Source organism: Symphalangus syndactylus, chromosome 21 (assembly GCF_028878055.3).
Source record: "Symphalangus syndactylus isolate Jambi chromosome 21, NHGRI_mSymSyn1-v2.1_pri, whole genome shotgun sequence".
NCBI lineage: Eukaryota > Metazoa > Chordata > Mammalia > Primates > Hylobatidae > Symphalangus > Symphalangus syndactylus.
The window spans coordinates 79953723-79967655 of record NC_072443.2 but is presented as its reverse complement, the minus strand read 5'-3'; the positions used below and the strand labels follow the sequence as shown (position 1 = coordinate 79967655).

Sequence of the window (13933 nt, the reverse complement as noted above, 5' to 3'; positions counted from 1 at the left end):
CAAAGGCTGGATAACGACCATCTTGTTTATTTTTATGCTTGTTGATGTATAGTAGGCTGCTAAAAGGAGGTACTGTACATTCCCTCCCTTGACTGATCCCTTTTGTAGAGTTTTCCTCTAGGAAACATTATGCAAATGGAATTTTTAAAGCTGCCCTCCCCCCACACAAACTCTCCCAGACAGCCCAATTTACACCAAAGTTTTTAGCAAGCTGAATGGAGCCCCATTTAATGTAGTCAGATCTGATTAGAAAACTGCAAGTGGCCTCCTATAGAACTGGAAGTCACGTTGCATTCGATTCGATTTTTCTCAAGGTGGCACCTTTCAGACACCTCAGTAAGCTCAACCCCACAACCTCTAATTTGAAGGGGTTTCCCTTTTAAGACTCTTGCCCCAAATAAACCAGCTAGTCCAGGGTTCTTCAGACATTTTGTTCTGTTTTAGACACTAGTCAGATCTCATCCCCAGGCCATAGAGAATATAAAACTGTTTTCCCCAAGGTACAGGTTTATATTTAGACCAGAAGAATCAAATGCCAGAGCTAAACACATTCTGGGTTCAAGAGCTTGTAATCTGGAGCCTCAAAGACCTGACTTCAAATCCTGATTCCGTTACTCATTTACCAATGTGAATGACTGCATGCTACCTAACCTCCCTGCGTCCCCATATTTAAAAAGTGGAAGATAAAAGACACGCCTCAGGAAACTGTTTTGAGTATGAAATGAAGTGATTCCTGAAAGAAACCAAGCACACAGCAGGCCCTCAGTAATGTCTGCTCCTCCTTTACTGTATCTCCCAGAAAGGGAGGGCTTAGCTGCTGAGATGACTTGCTTAGCACAGCTGCCCCTGCCAGGTAGTGACTTTATGCCACCCCACCATTCATTACATCCTTCCAGTCATGTACACTCACTCACTGGTTTCTTTCAAATCAGTAGTCACAAAATCTGATGTCTGCAGTGGCCAACCAGTAACGTAAATGAGCAAGGCAGGCCAGGTGTAAGACAATAGCGAATGGTGGAAACTGTGAAAAAGTTGAGCACATGTTTCATCTTAAAGGAAAAGAAGAAATATTAGACTAGGTTTGCCAGATTTTGTCATCTTTCCAGAGAAAGCCAAAATCTGAATTTTTACACATTATCTTAAATGTTGGCCACTAATTTAAAATGTAAAGCCTGTGCAATGCTAACAAAATATACCTACAGGCCAGATCTAATCTCAGGAGCTTCCAGAGTGTGATCTCAGGTTCAAATTTTATAGAAATATCCATGTTTCTCATGCTTCAGATGAGGGAGCTTCTACTTAGGGGCTTGTGATCATGTAAATGGAAATGTTTAATGTGGCACAACGGGAGTCAAAAAAACTCATTAAGCAGGCTAGGGGGAAACTGATTAAGTATTGCCTTGATGACGTGTGGTTTTCATCACGGACATGAATTTCCATTGTCCATTTGGTGGGACGCAGGGTCTAAGAAAGGCCCCTTTTTATGTACTGACCCCAGGGGCAGAGTTTGAAAGTTATCTTTCTGTTATAGTTTACAAACTGTTTTTATAAATATCATATGCATAATTCACTTAGGCAAAACGATTGTGAGGTTGTAGGGTCCAATTCTATCAACCTCCATTTCACCTAAAGTGAGTGTGTAACACGCAATATGAATCTATTATTCTATCAGAAGTCTCATTCCTTTGGAACCTAAAGTCCTACACAAGGAGGCCCTCCATTCTATTTCTTCTAAGTTTAGCCATGAGACAAGAATCATCACTCCCGTTCACCAAATGAAAGGCTTTTACTCACGGTGGGTGATATGGTTTGGCTGTCTTCCCACCCAAATCTCATCTTGAATTCCCACATGTTGTGGGAGGGATCCAGTGGGAGGACACTGAACCATGGAGGCAGGTCTTTCCCAAGCTGTTCTGATGCTAATGAATAAGTCTCATGAGATCTGATGGTTTAAAAAGGGAAGTTTCCCTGCACAAGCTCTCTTCCCTTGTCTGCTGCCATGTGAGATGTGCCTTTCACCTTCTGCCATGATTGTGAGTCTTCCCCAGCCATGTAGAACTATAAGTCCATTAAACCTCTTTCTTTTGTAACTTGCCCAGTCTCGGTCCCAGTGCAGTGGCTCACATCTGGAATCCCAGCACTTTGGGAGGCCAAGGCAGGCAGATCACTTGAGGTCAGGAGTTTGACACCAGCCTGGCCAGTATGGTGAAACTCCATCTCTACTAAAAATACAAAAATTAGCTGGGCATGGTGGCACACACCTGAAATCCCAGCTACTCAGGAAACTGAGGCAGAAGAATTGCTTGAACCCAGGAGGCAGAGGCTGCAGTGAGCTGAGATCATGCCACTGCACTCCAGCCTGGGCGATAGAGTGAGACTCAGTCAAAAAACAAACAAAAAAAATTGTTTGTCTCTGGTATGTCTATATCAGCAGCATGAAAATGGACTAATACAGTAAATTGGGACCAGTAGAGTGGGACACTGCTGAAAAGATACCTGAAAATGTGGAAGCAACTTTGGAACTGGGTAACAGACAGAGGTTGGAACGTTTGGAGGAAGGCAGGAAAATGTGGGAAAGTTTGAAATTTCCTAGCGACTTGTTGAATCGCTTTGCCCAAAATGCTGACAGCAATATGGACAATAAGGTCCAGGCTGAGGTGGTCTCAGATGGAAATGAGGAATTTCTTGGGAACTGGAGCAAAGGTGATTCTTGTTTTAGCAAAGAGACTGGAGGCATTTCGCCTCTGCCCTAGAGATCTGTGGAACTTTGAACTTCAGAGAGATGATTTAGGGTATCTGGAAGAAGAAATTTCTAAGTAGCAAAGTATTCAAGAGGCAACTTGGGTGCTGTTAAAGGCATTCAGTTTTAAAGGGAAATACAGCATAAAAGGAAAATTTGCCACCTGACAATGCACTAAAAAAGAAAATCCCATTTTCTGAGGAGAAATTCAAACTGGCTGCAGAAATTTGCATAAGTAATGAGGAGCTGAATGTTAACCATCAAGACAAACAAGCATGTCAGAGACCTTTGCAGCAGCCCCTCCCATTACAGGTCCAGAGGTTTTGGAGGAAAAAATGGGTTTGTGGGCTGGGCCCAGAGTTTCCATACTAAGTGCAGTCCAGGGACTTGGTGCCCTGTGTCCCAGCGGCTCCAGCCATGACTAAAAGGGGCTAAGGTACAGTCTGGACTGTGGCTTCAGAGAGTGGAAGCCCCAAGTCTTGGCAGCTCTCACGTAGTGCTCACCCTGTGGGTGCAAAGAAGTCAAGAACTGAGGTTTGGGAATCTCTGCCTAGATTTCACAGGATGTAATGGAAATGCCTGAGTACCAGGGCAGAGGTTGGCTTCAGGGACAGGGCTCTCATGGAGGACCCCTGCTGGGGCAATGCAGAAAGAAAATGTGGGGTTGGAGCCCCCACAGAAAGTCCCTACTGGGGCACTGCTTATTGGAACTGTGAAAAGAGGGCTGCCTTCCTCCAGACCCCAGAATGGTAGATCCACTGATAGCTTGCACTGTGTGCCTGGAAAAGGTGCAGACGTTCAACACTAGTCTGACAAAGCAGCCAGGAAGGGGGCTACACACTGCAAAGCTAATGAGGTGGAGCTGCCCAAGGCCATGGGAGCCTACCTCTTGCATCAGCATGACCCGGATGTGGGACACAAAGTCAAAGGAGATCATTTAGGAGCTTTAAAATTTTACTGCCCCACTGGATTTGGGACTTGCATGGGGCCTACAGCCCCTTTGTTTTGGCCAATTTCTCCCATTTGGAATGGCTGTATTTACCCAATGCCTGTACACCCATTGTATCTAGGAAGTAACTAATCTGCTTTTGATTTTACAGGTTCATAGGCGGAAGGGATTTGCCTTGTCTTGGATGAGACTTTGAACTGTGGACTTTTGAGTTAATGCTGAAATGAGTTAAGACTTTGGGGAACCCGGCCAGGCGCGGTGGCTCACGCCTGTAATCCCAGCACTTTGGGAGGCTGAGGCGGGCGGATCATGAGGTCAGGAGATTGAGACCATCCTGGCTAACATGGTGAAATCCCGTCTCTACTAAAAATACAAAAAATTAGCCGGGCGTGGTGGCAGGCGCCTGTAGTCCCAGCTGCTCAGGAGCCTGAGGCAGGAGGATGGTGTGAACCAGGGAGGTGGAGCTTGCAGTGAGCCGAGATCGTGCCACTGTACTCCGGCCTGGGTGACAGAGTGAGACTCTGTCTCAAAAAAAAAAAAAAAAAAAAAGACTTTGGGGAACTGTTGGGAAGGCATGATTGGTTTTGAAACGTGAGGACATGAGATTTGGGAGGGGCCGGGGTAGAATGATATGGTTTGGCTATGTCCCCACCCAAATCTCATCTTGAATTCCCATGTATTGTGGAAGGGACTCAGTGGGAGGTAATTGAATCATGGTGGCAGGTCTTTCCTGTGCTGTTCTCTTTATTATTATTATTTAGTTTTATTTTTTTGAGATGGAGTCTCGCTCTCTTGCCCAGGCTGGAGTGCAATGGCACGATCTAAGCTCACTGCAACCTCCACCTCCCAGGTTCAAGCGGTTCTCCTGCCTCAGCCTTCTGAGTAGTTGGGATTGCAGGTGCATGCCACCATGCCTGGCTCGTTTTTGTATTTTTAGTAGAGACGGGGTTTCACCATGTTGGTCAGGCTGGTATCGAAATCCTGACCTCGTGATCCACTCGCCTCAGCCTCCCAAAGTGCTGGGATTACAGGCATGAGCCACCTCTGTTCTCATAATAGTGAATAAGTCTCACAAGATCTGATGGTTTAAAAAGGGAAGTTTCCCTGCACAAGCTCTCTTCTCTTGTCTGCCACCATGTGAGACATGACTTTCACCTTCTGCCGTGATTGTGAAGCTTCCCCAGTCACACAGAACTGTAAGTCCATTAAACCTCTTTCTTTTGTTAGTTGCCTAGTCTGGTGTATGTCTTTATTAGCAGTGTAAAAATGGACTAATACAGTGGGGAAGTAACTTGTTATAGATTATATAACCTACAATTTCCAGGCCCTTGAACCCAGATATTCTTCCTCCTCATATACCCTGTCTTTATTAAACCCTATTGAAACCACAAACATATATCAAGCCCAAGTTACAGGCCATGAACAGTGGGAGGCACATTACATGCATTCCCCCACCACAAGCTCACGAGACAAATAGTAGTATCCCTATTTTTCTGATGAGAAAAATCAAGGCTCAAAAATATTAAGTCACTTGCCCAAGGCCATTCAGCTGGTGAGAGACAAAGCCAAATCTACAATTCCAGCAATGTCTTCAAAGCCAGTCCCTTTAACCACTCAGCTATAATCCTTTCATTTAAACCCTTACAAGCTTCATAGAAGTTTCTGAGACACTGGCTAGAAATATACATTTCCCCCGGAGATCGTTCCCCATGACTCTCCCATACACAGGCCGGTTCAATCCCTTTGATCTCAAAAAGCTCAAGATCTGGAAGTCATTCCCATTAGGGAATGCTTCCTCTCTCCATAGGGAAATCCCTCTGGGGTACTCATTAATCACATGGTTAAAGGACAACCTTGGAGTTTTTTGAACCAAGAAACCACAAAATAACAAATTTATTAGGCTCTCACTCATCCCAACAACCTTAAACTAAAGAGGCATTAGGAGGAAGGACAACCTTTCAACAGAATGTGGGTATCGCGTTCATGGTTAAAAACAAATAAAATTTATTTTGAACAAAAGATGACTGACATCAATGCTCTGTGTTTTCTCAGTAGTCATCAAGCACAAATTGTCACTCGGGGTGATTAAACAAGGATTAATTACCAGGTTGCTATACAAGTTGAGATGTTTCAAAGTTTCGGCCCAAAGAGCACATAAATGTACTCAAATTTTTAAAAGAATGGGGGTGCAAATTGGCACCATCTTTTCGGAGGACAATTTGGCAAGAGCGCTTAAAATTTTAAATGTTAACCTCCTTTCACCTAGTAATTCCAATTATACCACAGAAGCATAAAATTGAGTAAAAACACACAGGCATGTTGTAGCATGAGAAAAGCTATCATTATATGATATATAATTAGGAACAATGGAGAACAACCAAAGTGGTCATGAAGGGAGAAATTCTGATTCAATCATAATCCATATAATGGATTCTGAAAACTAATAAATACATTAGATGTTTTTGGCTTTTATACACTGACACGGAAAAATGTCCGGAAAGTATTTCTAAGTATGAAAAAAAGTAAGCTATAAAAGACAATATGTAGAATGTGTATTTTCTGTTAAAGCAATATTAATACATAATCTGAATGAACCTAAGGAAATAATATCAGACTATAAACAACATATATCTTTAGCTTAGGGGTGAGCAAACTGATTCTGTATACAGCCAGATAGTAAATACTTTCAGTTTTGCAGGCCATAAGGGCTGTCTCAACTACTCTGCTACTGCAAAAGCAGCCTCAGATGTTACTAAATGAACAGGCATGGCTGTGTTCCAATGAAACTTTATTTATGGACTCTGAAATTGAAATTTTGTATCATTTTTACATGCTACAAAAATGTTACTCTTCTTTTGATTTTTTTTCAACGATTTTAAAACGTGAAAACCATTCTTAGCTAGCAGGCCATACAAAACAGGTAGCAGGCTAATTTTGTCCCACAGGCTGCAGCTTGCCAACCCCTGGTCTAGAAGGTATGAAAAAGAACGGGTTTCCCCTCTATGATATGTATTTTTTAATGTGTGCACATGTGTGAGATATTTTAATATCTTTTAAAATAGTTATGTCTATTTCCAAAAACAGGTAATAATACAGATATACTGGCATAAACTGATATATTTCCTGTAGAGAAAAAAACCCTGTAAGGTATTGCAACTTCTATCAGGGGTATTATTAAATGCCAATGACATAAAGTGAGCCAACCTGCAACCTTCTTCTCAGCTAAGTATCTTTCCCTGCCTTGATGTTAGGCATAACTCAATCTACACTTCCCCCAACCCCCACCCCCCAAAAAGCCTTTCCTTGTTTTCCCATTTCTTGGCATGTCAGTGACTGAGGCAGAGTGTTTTTCCTCCCCAAGCAAAATAATCAGCGGGAACCCATTTCTTAGCCAAATTACAATCCATTAAAGGAAACCAGGCTGGCATCACCCCGAATTGCTGCCTCAGTCATCAATCAACACAATCGCCCAGGCAACTAAGGAGGGAGGCTTTTCAAGGCGCAGTCTTGACTAGCCCAGTGAGTGCTGCCTCTGGAGCAACTGCATCCCGGCCAAAGCATCCCGGCTGGAAAGGCAGCCGTTGTCTGGAGACAAACAGCTCTGCATAATTATAACGATCTCACAACACTCCCCCTGCACTGGGCATTCCACGTCAGTTGCCCATGAAAGTGGGACTCCAGGAGGCTTGTTAGGAAAGCCCGTCTTTTAATGCTCAAGTTGAATCTACATTTATCAGCAAAGCTGAAACGTTAAAGGGATTACAAGGGGCTTAGAATCCACTGGAGGCTCATTGATCTTGTCTTGCAAGCCTCATCTCCACATGCCCTTTAGAAAACGCTTTGGTCTGTCCCCTAGCTCTTTGGTTGCCTTGGATTTTACCATCATTCTCATCTAAGTTGGAGGGGGTCTTTCCTCTAGCCCTGATTCCAAAAGATTCTCAGATCCCTTTATTCTAAACTAAGAGAAGCTATTTGCATGTTCCCCTAGATAGTGATATAGACCAGGGGTCAGCAAATATTTCCTGTAAAGATCCAGATACTAAATATTTTAGGTTTTCTGGGCTATACAATCTCGACTGCAGCTACTCAAGTCTGCCACTGTAGCACAAAAACCTGCTCATTCAGGATTTGCAAGCTCCAATCACTTCCAGTCCCCGATAGGTAACCTAAATATCTGAGCCATAGATAAGATGTAAGTAAATGAGTATGACTTTGTTCGGATAACACTTTTTTCTGGGTACCAAAATCTGAATTTCATGTAATTTTCATATGTTGTGAAATGTTATATTCTTTTGATTTTTCTCCCCAACCATCTAAAAATGTAACTCATGAGCCATACAAAACAGGAAAAGGGTCACATTTGGCCAGCAGGCTGTATTTTACTGACACCAATCTAGACCTTTGCTATTCAAAGTGTGGTCCCTCAACCAGCTTCACAGCATCATCTTAAAGCTTGGTAGAAATGTAAAATCTCGGGCCCCACCTCAAATCTACAGAATCAGAATCTGAATTCTGAACAAGAGTCCCCAGTAATTTGTATGCAAGTTTGAGAAGTCCCGGCCCAGAACATAGACTTTTGAAGTCAGATGGGGACAAAATACCATTAAGTAGTTGGCTGTGTAACCATAGGCAAATTACTTAACTCCTCTGAGACTCAGTTTCCTTACCTGTTAAAATGCATGTAAATAACTGCACTTACCTTCTAGGGCTGTCATAAATGATAAGGTAGAAAAGATATAAAACACTTTCCTGGCACTGTCAAGCTTTAAAATGGCAGCTGATAGAGAAGCTCACTTTCTCTTTGCGGGAGATGAGACTGCTCATTCAGGATTTGCAAGCTTCAATCACTTCCAGTCCCTGACAGGTAACCTAAATATTTGAAGAGTTCCCTGAACTCAACTAGATCGCTGGAGAGGATGGTGAACTGAGGTCACACCCATCTAAGGGGCAGCTACTCAGCTCCTGCCAGATACTGTCGGAAATGCAGGAAAGTAGCCCGGATGTTACCTGATCTTTGGATTTTTCAACAGAAGCCGGAAACCCGGGCTTATGTTAGAAAAAGCCTCCTTATTTAATATGTTGTATGGATCAAGCAAAACCTATCTGCAAGCTGGATTTGACTCAAGGGCTTCCAGTTTGTGAGCACTGCTTTAGAGCAAGTAACAAGAGGCAGTGAATCACAAGAAAATGAGCCAAAGTTGGTTTTGGAGCCAAATCCCAGCAGCATTCTCCCTAGCCAGGTGACCTTGGGTTAAGTTACTTAACAACCCTCAGCCTCAGTTTTCTCACTAGAAAAATAATCACATCTGCTTTATAGGGTTTAGTGAGGATTAAATTAAAATGTATGTAAAAGACGGAAGCATGATCCCGGACAAAGCAGGCGCTCGTTCTTATTGCTGATGCTGTTTTGGTATTACCATAATTATTGCTATTATTATTCATCAGTTCTTGGCATGTAGATAAGCAAATCTTCATGGTAAAAATAGCTATTTTTCTCTCCCTGTTCAAACTGGTTGCAAACAAGCAAGGCCAATTAACCCCCCCACTCAGAAAGCTATCTCGTAGCAGGGTAAGCTAAGTGCTTAGTTATTAATGATTTTGTTCTGGCGGCAGTCCGTGAAGATACCCTAATCTTCCTTAATGAAAATTTCCTCAGCAGCCCAGCCCTGCAGAGTCTCCCCTAGGCCACCCTGAAGTGATGTTTCTTCCAGGATAGGTCACCTGCAGGGAGCACCCCGCAGTGGCCACCTTTGCTCCCCCAGCTGCCTTACATCAGGTGAAGGAGAAAGGTCCTGCTGACAATTGTGAGACCTTTGTACTCCAAGACCCATAAATACCTGTGTCTTGGAGGTTTTTGCTTTTTCGTTTTTGTTCTTTTTAGAAATTCTAAAAAAACCCACATTTGCTACCTAAAGGTGTGAGTGGCACAAAAATGGAAAGAGTAAATGATCACTCAGGAAAATCCCCATAAAATATACAAGACTTCAACAGGACCGTGGGCATCTTTCCTGACAGAGAGGAAGACTCGACGTAGGAAAAGCAATTTGCCATACACAGTGCTGGGTGTTTTAACTCAGTGCTTCTTAATCTTTAATGCGTACAAGAAGCAGCCGGGGATCTCGTTCAAGCTCAGGTTTGGATTGAGGAGGTCTGGGGCAGGGCCAGACACTTTGCATTTCTAACAATCTCCCAGGAGATGGTGATGTTGCCGGTACCTGCACCAGGTGCGAATGAGCATGATCCTCCTCCCTTGCTTCATTTAGGTCTCTGCTCAGATGTCACCTTCTCAGAGAATCCTTTCCTGACTACTTTATCTAAAATGTGATTAGTGGAATAAGGTCAGGAATGTTGTTTTGTTCTTTGCTGTGTCACCAGAGCACCTGGCGCAGAGCAAGCCCTCAAATATTTGTTCATTAGAGAGCTGCCAATTTGACAGGTGAGGAAAATGGAACTCAGGCAACCTAAGTCATTTGCTCAAGGTCACACAGCTTGCTAAAGCCATTGCAAATGCCAGCCCTGCTCTATCTGAACTTCAAAGCCCCACCATGTCAGAGGGAAGCAAAGTTTGTTTACAACATACTTCCTCCCTAGAACTTTACTGCCGTCATGCCGGGAGGCAGTAACACAATTCTATCCTGTTTTTAAGAGATGCCTGCTGTGTGGACAAAGTACTGGAAGGGGACCAGAGAGGCCAATGAAGGGGATGATGCGGTGAACAAGGGCAACAAGTGATCATCTTAGGGTTCCTTGGTATTTCGGGTGAGAACAGTTCCGTTCTCCCTGGGTCAGACCAAAGGCAGCACTCGGCCTCTGTGTCAGGCCCACCTTTTCTTCCCACCCAGGCACAACTCTCTCTCCCAGGGGCTCATGCCTGCCCCAGTGAGAGGGGTGTAAAGTGGGTTTCAAACTGTCAAAAAGAAGACCGTGCTGTGTAACCCAGAAATAGTTATCTCTATTCTCCAAAAGGTCACCCAAAAGTATGCCCATGGGGAAAAGGAGGGGATAAGAGCAAGGAGCTGCTGCCTTTCCAGCAATGGGTGGAAGTGCCATAAAAACCCTATTCATGGAGCCAAAGTGGTCTTTCTGCTGGGGTAGGGCAATTGCTTCAGCATGAAAATCTGTAAAGCCTGTTGAAAGGGTCTCTTTCCAAAAGAATAGTTCCATAATGGGCTGAAAATGAAACACTTGTTTTCCCTTTGCAAAATCAGCTAGATTAAAACAGCTTAAAATTATTCCAAAGGCTGTGATCATGAAGGTCTAGAGTGGCCCTGGACCCCTAGGATCCCCAGATACACTAGTTATGTCTCCTCCTGAGCAGCGGTTGAGGGGATGCTAAAAATCATTAACAAAATTAGCAAATATTTATCATATGCCTGGGACTGGACAAAGCATGTGTTTTTCAAGATCTCATTTAATCCCTACAATCATGCTCTGCATTAAATGCCACAATTATGCCCACTTAACAGTAGGGAAACTGGGAACTAGGGAGAGTAGTGACAGACAGGTGATCGGGGATCACACAGTGAAGGAGAGAAGTCAGGCTACACACCCACCCTGCGCCACTGCCCCAAAAAGCCCCTGTTCAGAAGCTGACCCAAGGGCTGCAGATAGGGGAGGAAAGGAAAGTTGGAAATCGCTTACTCTGCTGCTCATTACTCTGCCTCTCCCACCCCGACTAGAGCACAAGATGCATCAAAAAGGAAGCACTCGGTAGTTTTGTCATGCTGGATTTGGTTTACAAAATAAGGCTTCTACACCTATTCTCATTTTTTCACGCATGTTCATATTTGGGCCAAACAAGGGGCTGGGCTACAGCACACCTATCTGGGCTACCACATCGGTACCACTGATGAATGTCTATGTCTGCCAATTACATATTTATAAGGTCACCTGCCTTGACTCCGACACAGAAGTTATTAAATGCTTGGGAGCCATAAGGGTTGAGCTCAGTGCCCTGAAACAAAGGCAAAGAGGCTGCCAGACCCATCTGAAGCAGGAACAAAAGCCTTTAATTTCTGAAGGAGCTGGTTGGGAGTTTTCTTATAACTGGGTGCCCAGCACACATTACAAATGGGGAAAAGTAGAGATGCACTAATGCCGTGGGGGGGTGTGGGGGGGGCGGGGCGGAGGGCGGAGTGTGGAACCAAAGCAGGCTTTTCTGCCTAGCATCCAGAAAAAGCCCTCTTCATAAGCAGCTTGAGTGGTGGAGAAAGGGGGAAAGATGCACTAATCCAAGAAAGAATGTGTTATGATATTGCACAATTTTCTCCTGTCACCAGTTTTTCCTTTTTATGAAGACGCCAGGGAGGATTCACTTCTTGCTTGAAATCAGCAAACTGACAGCTTGTAAGCCTGCACCCCAACTTTTCCCAACCAGAGCCCCAGCAGCCAGATGCATTGGGAGGGCACCCAGCTCCCTTGTCTCCCAAACGTAATCATTCCAATCCAAGCTGGGGCTGCCTGGAAGTCAACACTCAAGGCACATTTAATAAGAAACATCTGGCCACCGAAGAGGGTTGACACGGCGCAGGCGGGCAGCAATGGATTTGTGGTTGGGACCCAGAGTTACAGGCGCTGAATTAAAAACACAATTGGAAAACACCAGCTAGTCCAGGGAATCCTACAGGCACAGCACTGTGGCACTTGGCAACACTGCCATGCCCAGGGTGAATTGTTTTGGAGTGAGTTACCTAGACACATAGTGCCCGTGCTGGGGATCCACAGTTCTCACATCAGGGAAACGCAGCCTTGAGCCCTGCTCTCCTGCGTCTCCCAGTGTCTGGCCACCACTTCCACCTCCAATATTTGTAGCAGATGTAGCTCCGCTCTTAAAGAAACAGCCTTTGCATTCTTTCCATGTGACTTACAAGTGAGATTTAAGGCAGGGGGGAATATATATATATATGTATATTACATATTGCATATTTTTTCTTGCTGCAGTGTTGTGCATTTAAGGCTTCCTACCTCCATTTATGCAAGGCGAACCCAGGGCACTGGTCACCACAGGCGTTACATGGCTGGCCTCGCTCTATCCGCCCCAGTCCGGTCAACTTCAAAACAAAAAGACAACACACGCATGTCTCCACCACGGGGTCTCCCTCCACAGCCCCACTCCTGACCCTGGCAGGATGGCCTGCCCCTCCCACCCCACCTTCTGTGATTTGAGTCAACTGCTCCTCTTCTGTATGGGGGACACGGGGCGGGCCGCTGCCAGTGCCCCAGGGTGGTCTCCCGCCTGCTTGGGCAAGGGTGCGCGGACCCAGGCAGGCTGCCTCCGGCATGGGCACCACACCACCAAGAAATGGCCACGGCTGGGGCTTTGTCTCCCCCAGACACCTTGGTCACGGGTTTCTAAGAAACAAAAGCAAGACCCTTCAGTTCCCTGGAGTCCGCAAGAAGCGAGCATCGCGCGCCCGCCCTAGACTGGGCTGCTGCTCCCGGAAAGGGGGCAGCAGAGGACACCCCAAAAGACAGCCCTAAAGTCCAAGTCCCCGCTAGAGCTCCAAGTGGCTGGACGCCGGAGCTTTGGTGCTAGGATTCCGATTTGCCTGGAGCGAGGGGGCTTTCCAGGGATCCCCCAGACTGTGACCCTGAGGGCCACGGTTCGGGTCTCACCGTCGCCCAGCCGGGGGGTTGGAACTTAACCCCTCCCGCGCCTTAGAGCGCTCTCTCGCGCCCTGGACGCGCCCCGCCCGCGGGGCCGGCTTACCTGGGGCCACAGGTGCGCAGCCGCGGGGCGCAGTGGGGCTGCGCGCGGGCGCTCGCGGCCGGCTGGAGGTGCCCGGCGATCGGCCCCGCTCGAGCGGGGGACACTCACCGAGCGGCTGGAGAGTCTTTTCCGGGAGCTCCGGTTGAACATGGCCGGACGCCTCCTGCTCGCAGCGCCGTCCGTCGGTCCGTCCGCGCCGCGGCCGGGAGGGCGGGTCGCCTGGGCGGGCACCCTCGGCGGCCGCTGGCCTGGCTGTCTCCGCCTTGCAGCCCCCGGCTCGCTCCGGAGCGCACGCCTACTCCTCCTCCCTTCCCTCTGCCTCTCCCTCCCCTCCCGCAGGTCCCTCCCTCTCTCCCGGCATCCCCCCGCCCTCCCGGGTTCGCCCCGCGGTCCACCCGCTCTTCCCATCCCTCCCCCGCACCCGGCTGGGGCCACTTTCTCCCTTTCCTTGGCTTCTAGGCCCACTGGGCACAACTCCCGGCGCTCACCTGGTCCCGCCCCCTAAGGCTGGTCCCTCACCCTTCTCCCCAGCCTA

The 13933-nt window shown here is 46.4% G+C and overlaps 1 protein-coding gene across 2 annotated transcripts in view; it reads right to left on the bottom strand.

The window, feature by feature from the left end:
- Nucleotides 1–13649, bottom strand: part of PRICKLE2 (prickle planar cell polarity protein 2) — a 367969-nt gene extending 354320 nt beyond the window's left edge. The window contains exons 1-2 of one of the 2 annotated variants that reach the window (XM_055259214.2): nucleotides 13507–13649; nucleotides 12654–12739 (exon numbers count right to left, since the gene is read on the bottom strand). In XM_055259214.2, coding sequence (XP_055115189.2) covers nucleotides 12654–12739; nucleotides 13507–13548 — 128 coding nt within the window. In that variant the 5' untranslated portion in view covers nucleotides 13549–13649. The other variant, XM_063630789.1, reaches the window with a different exon arrangement.
- Between the last annotated feature and the right edge of the window lie 284 nt (nucleotides 13650–13933).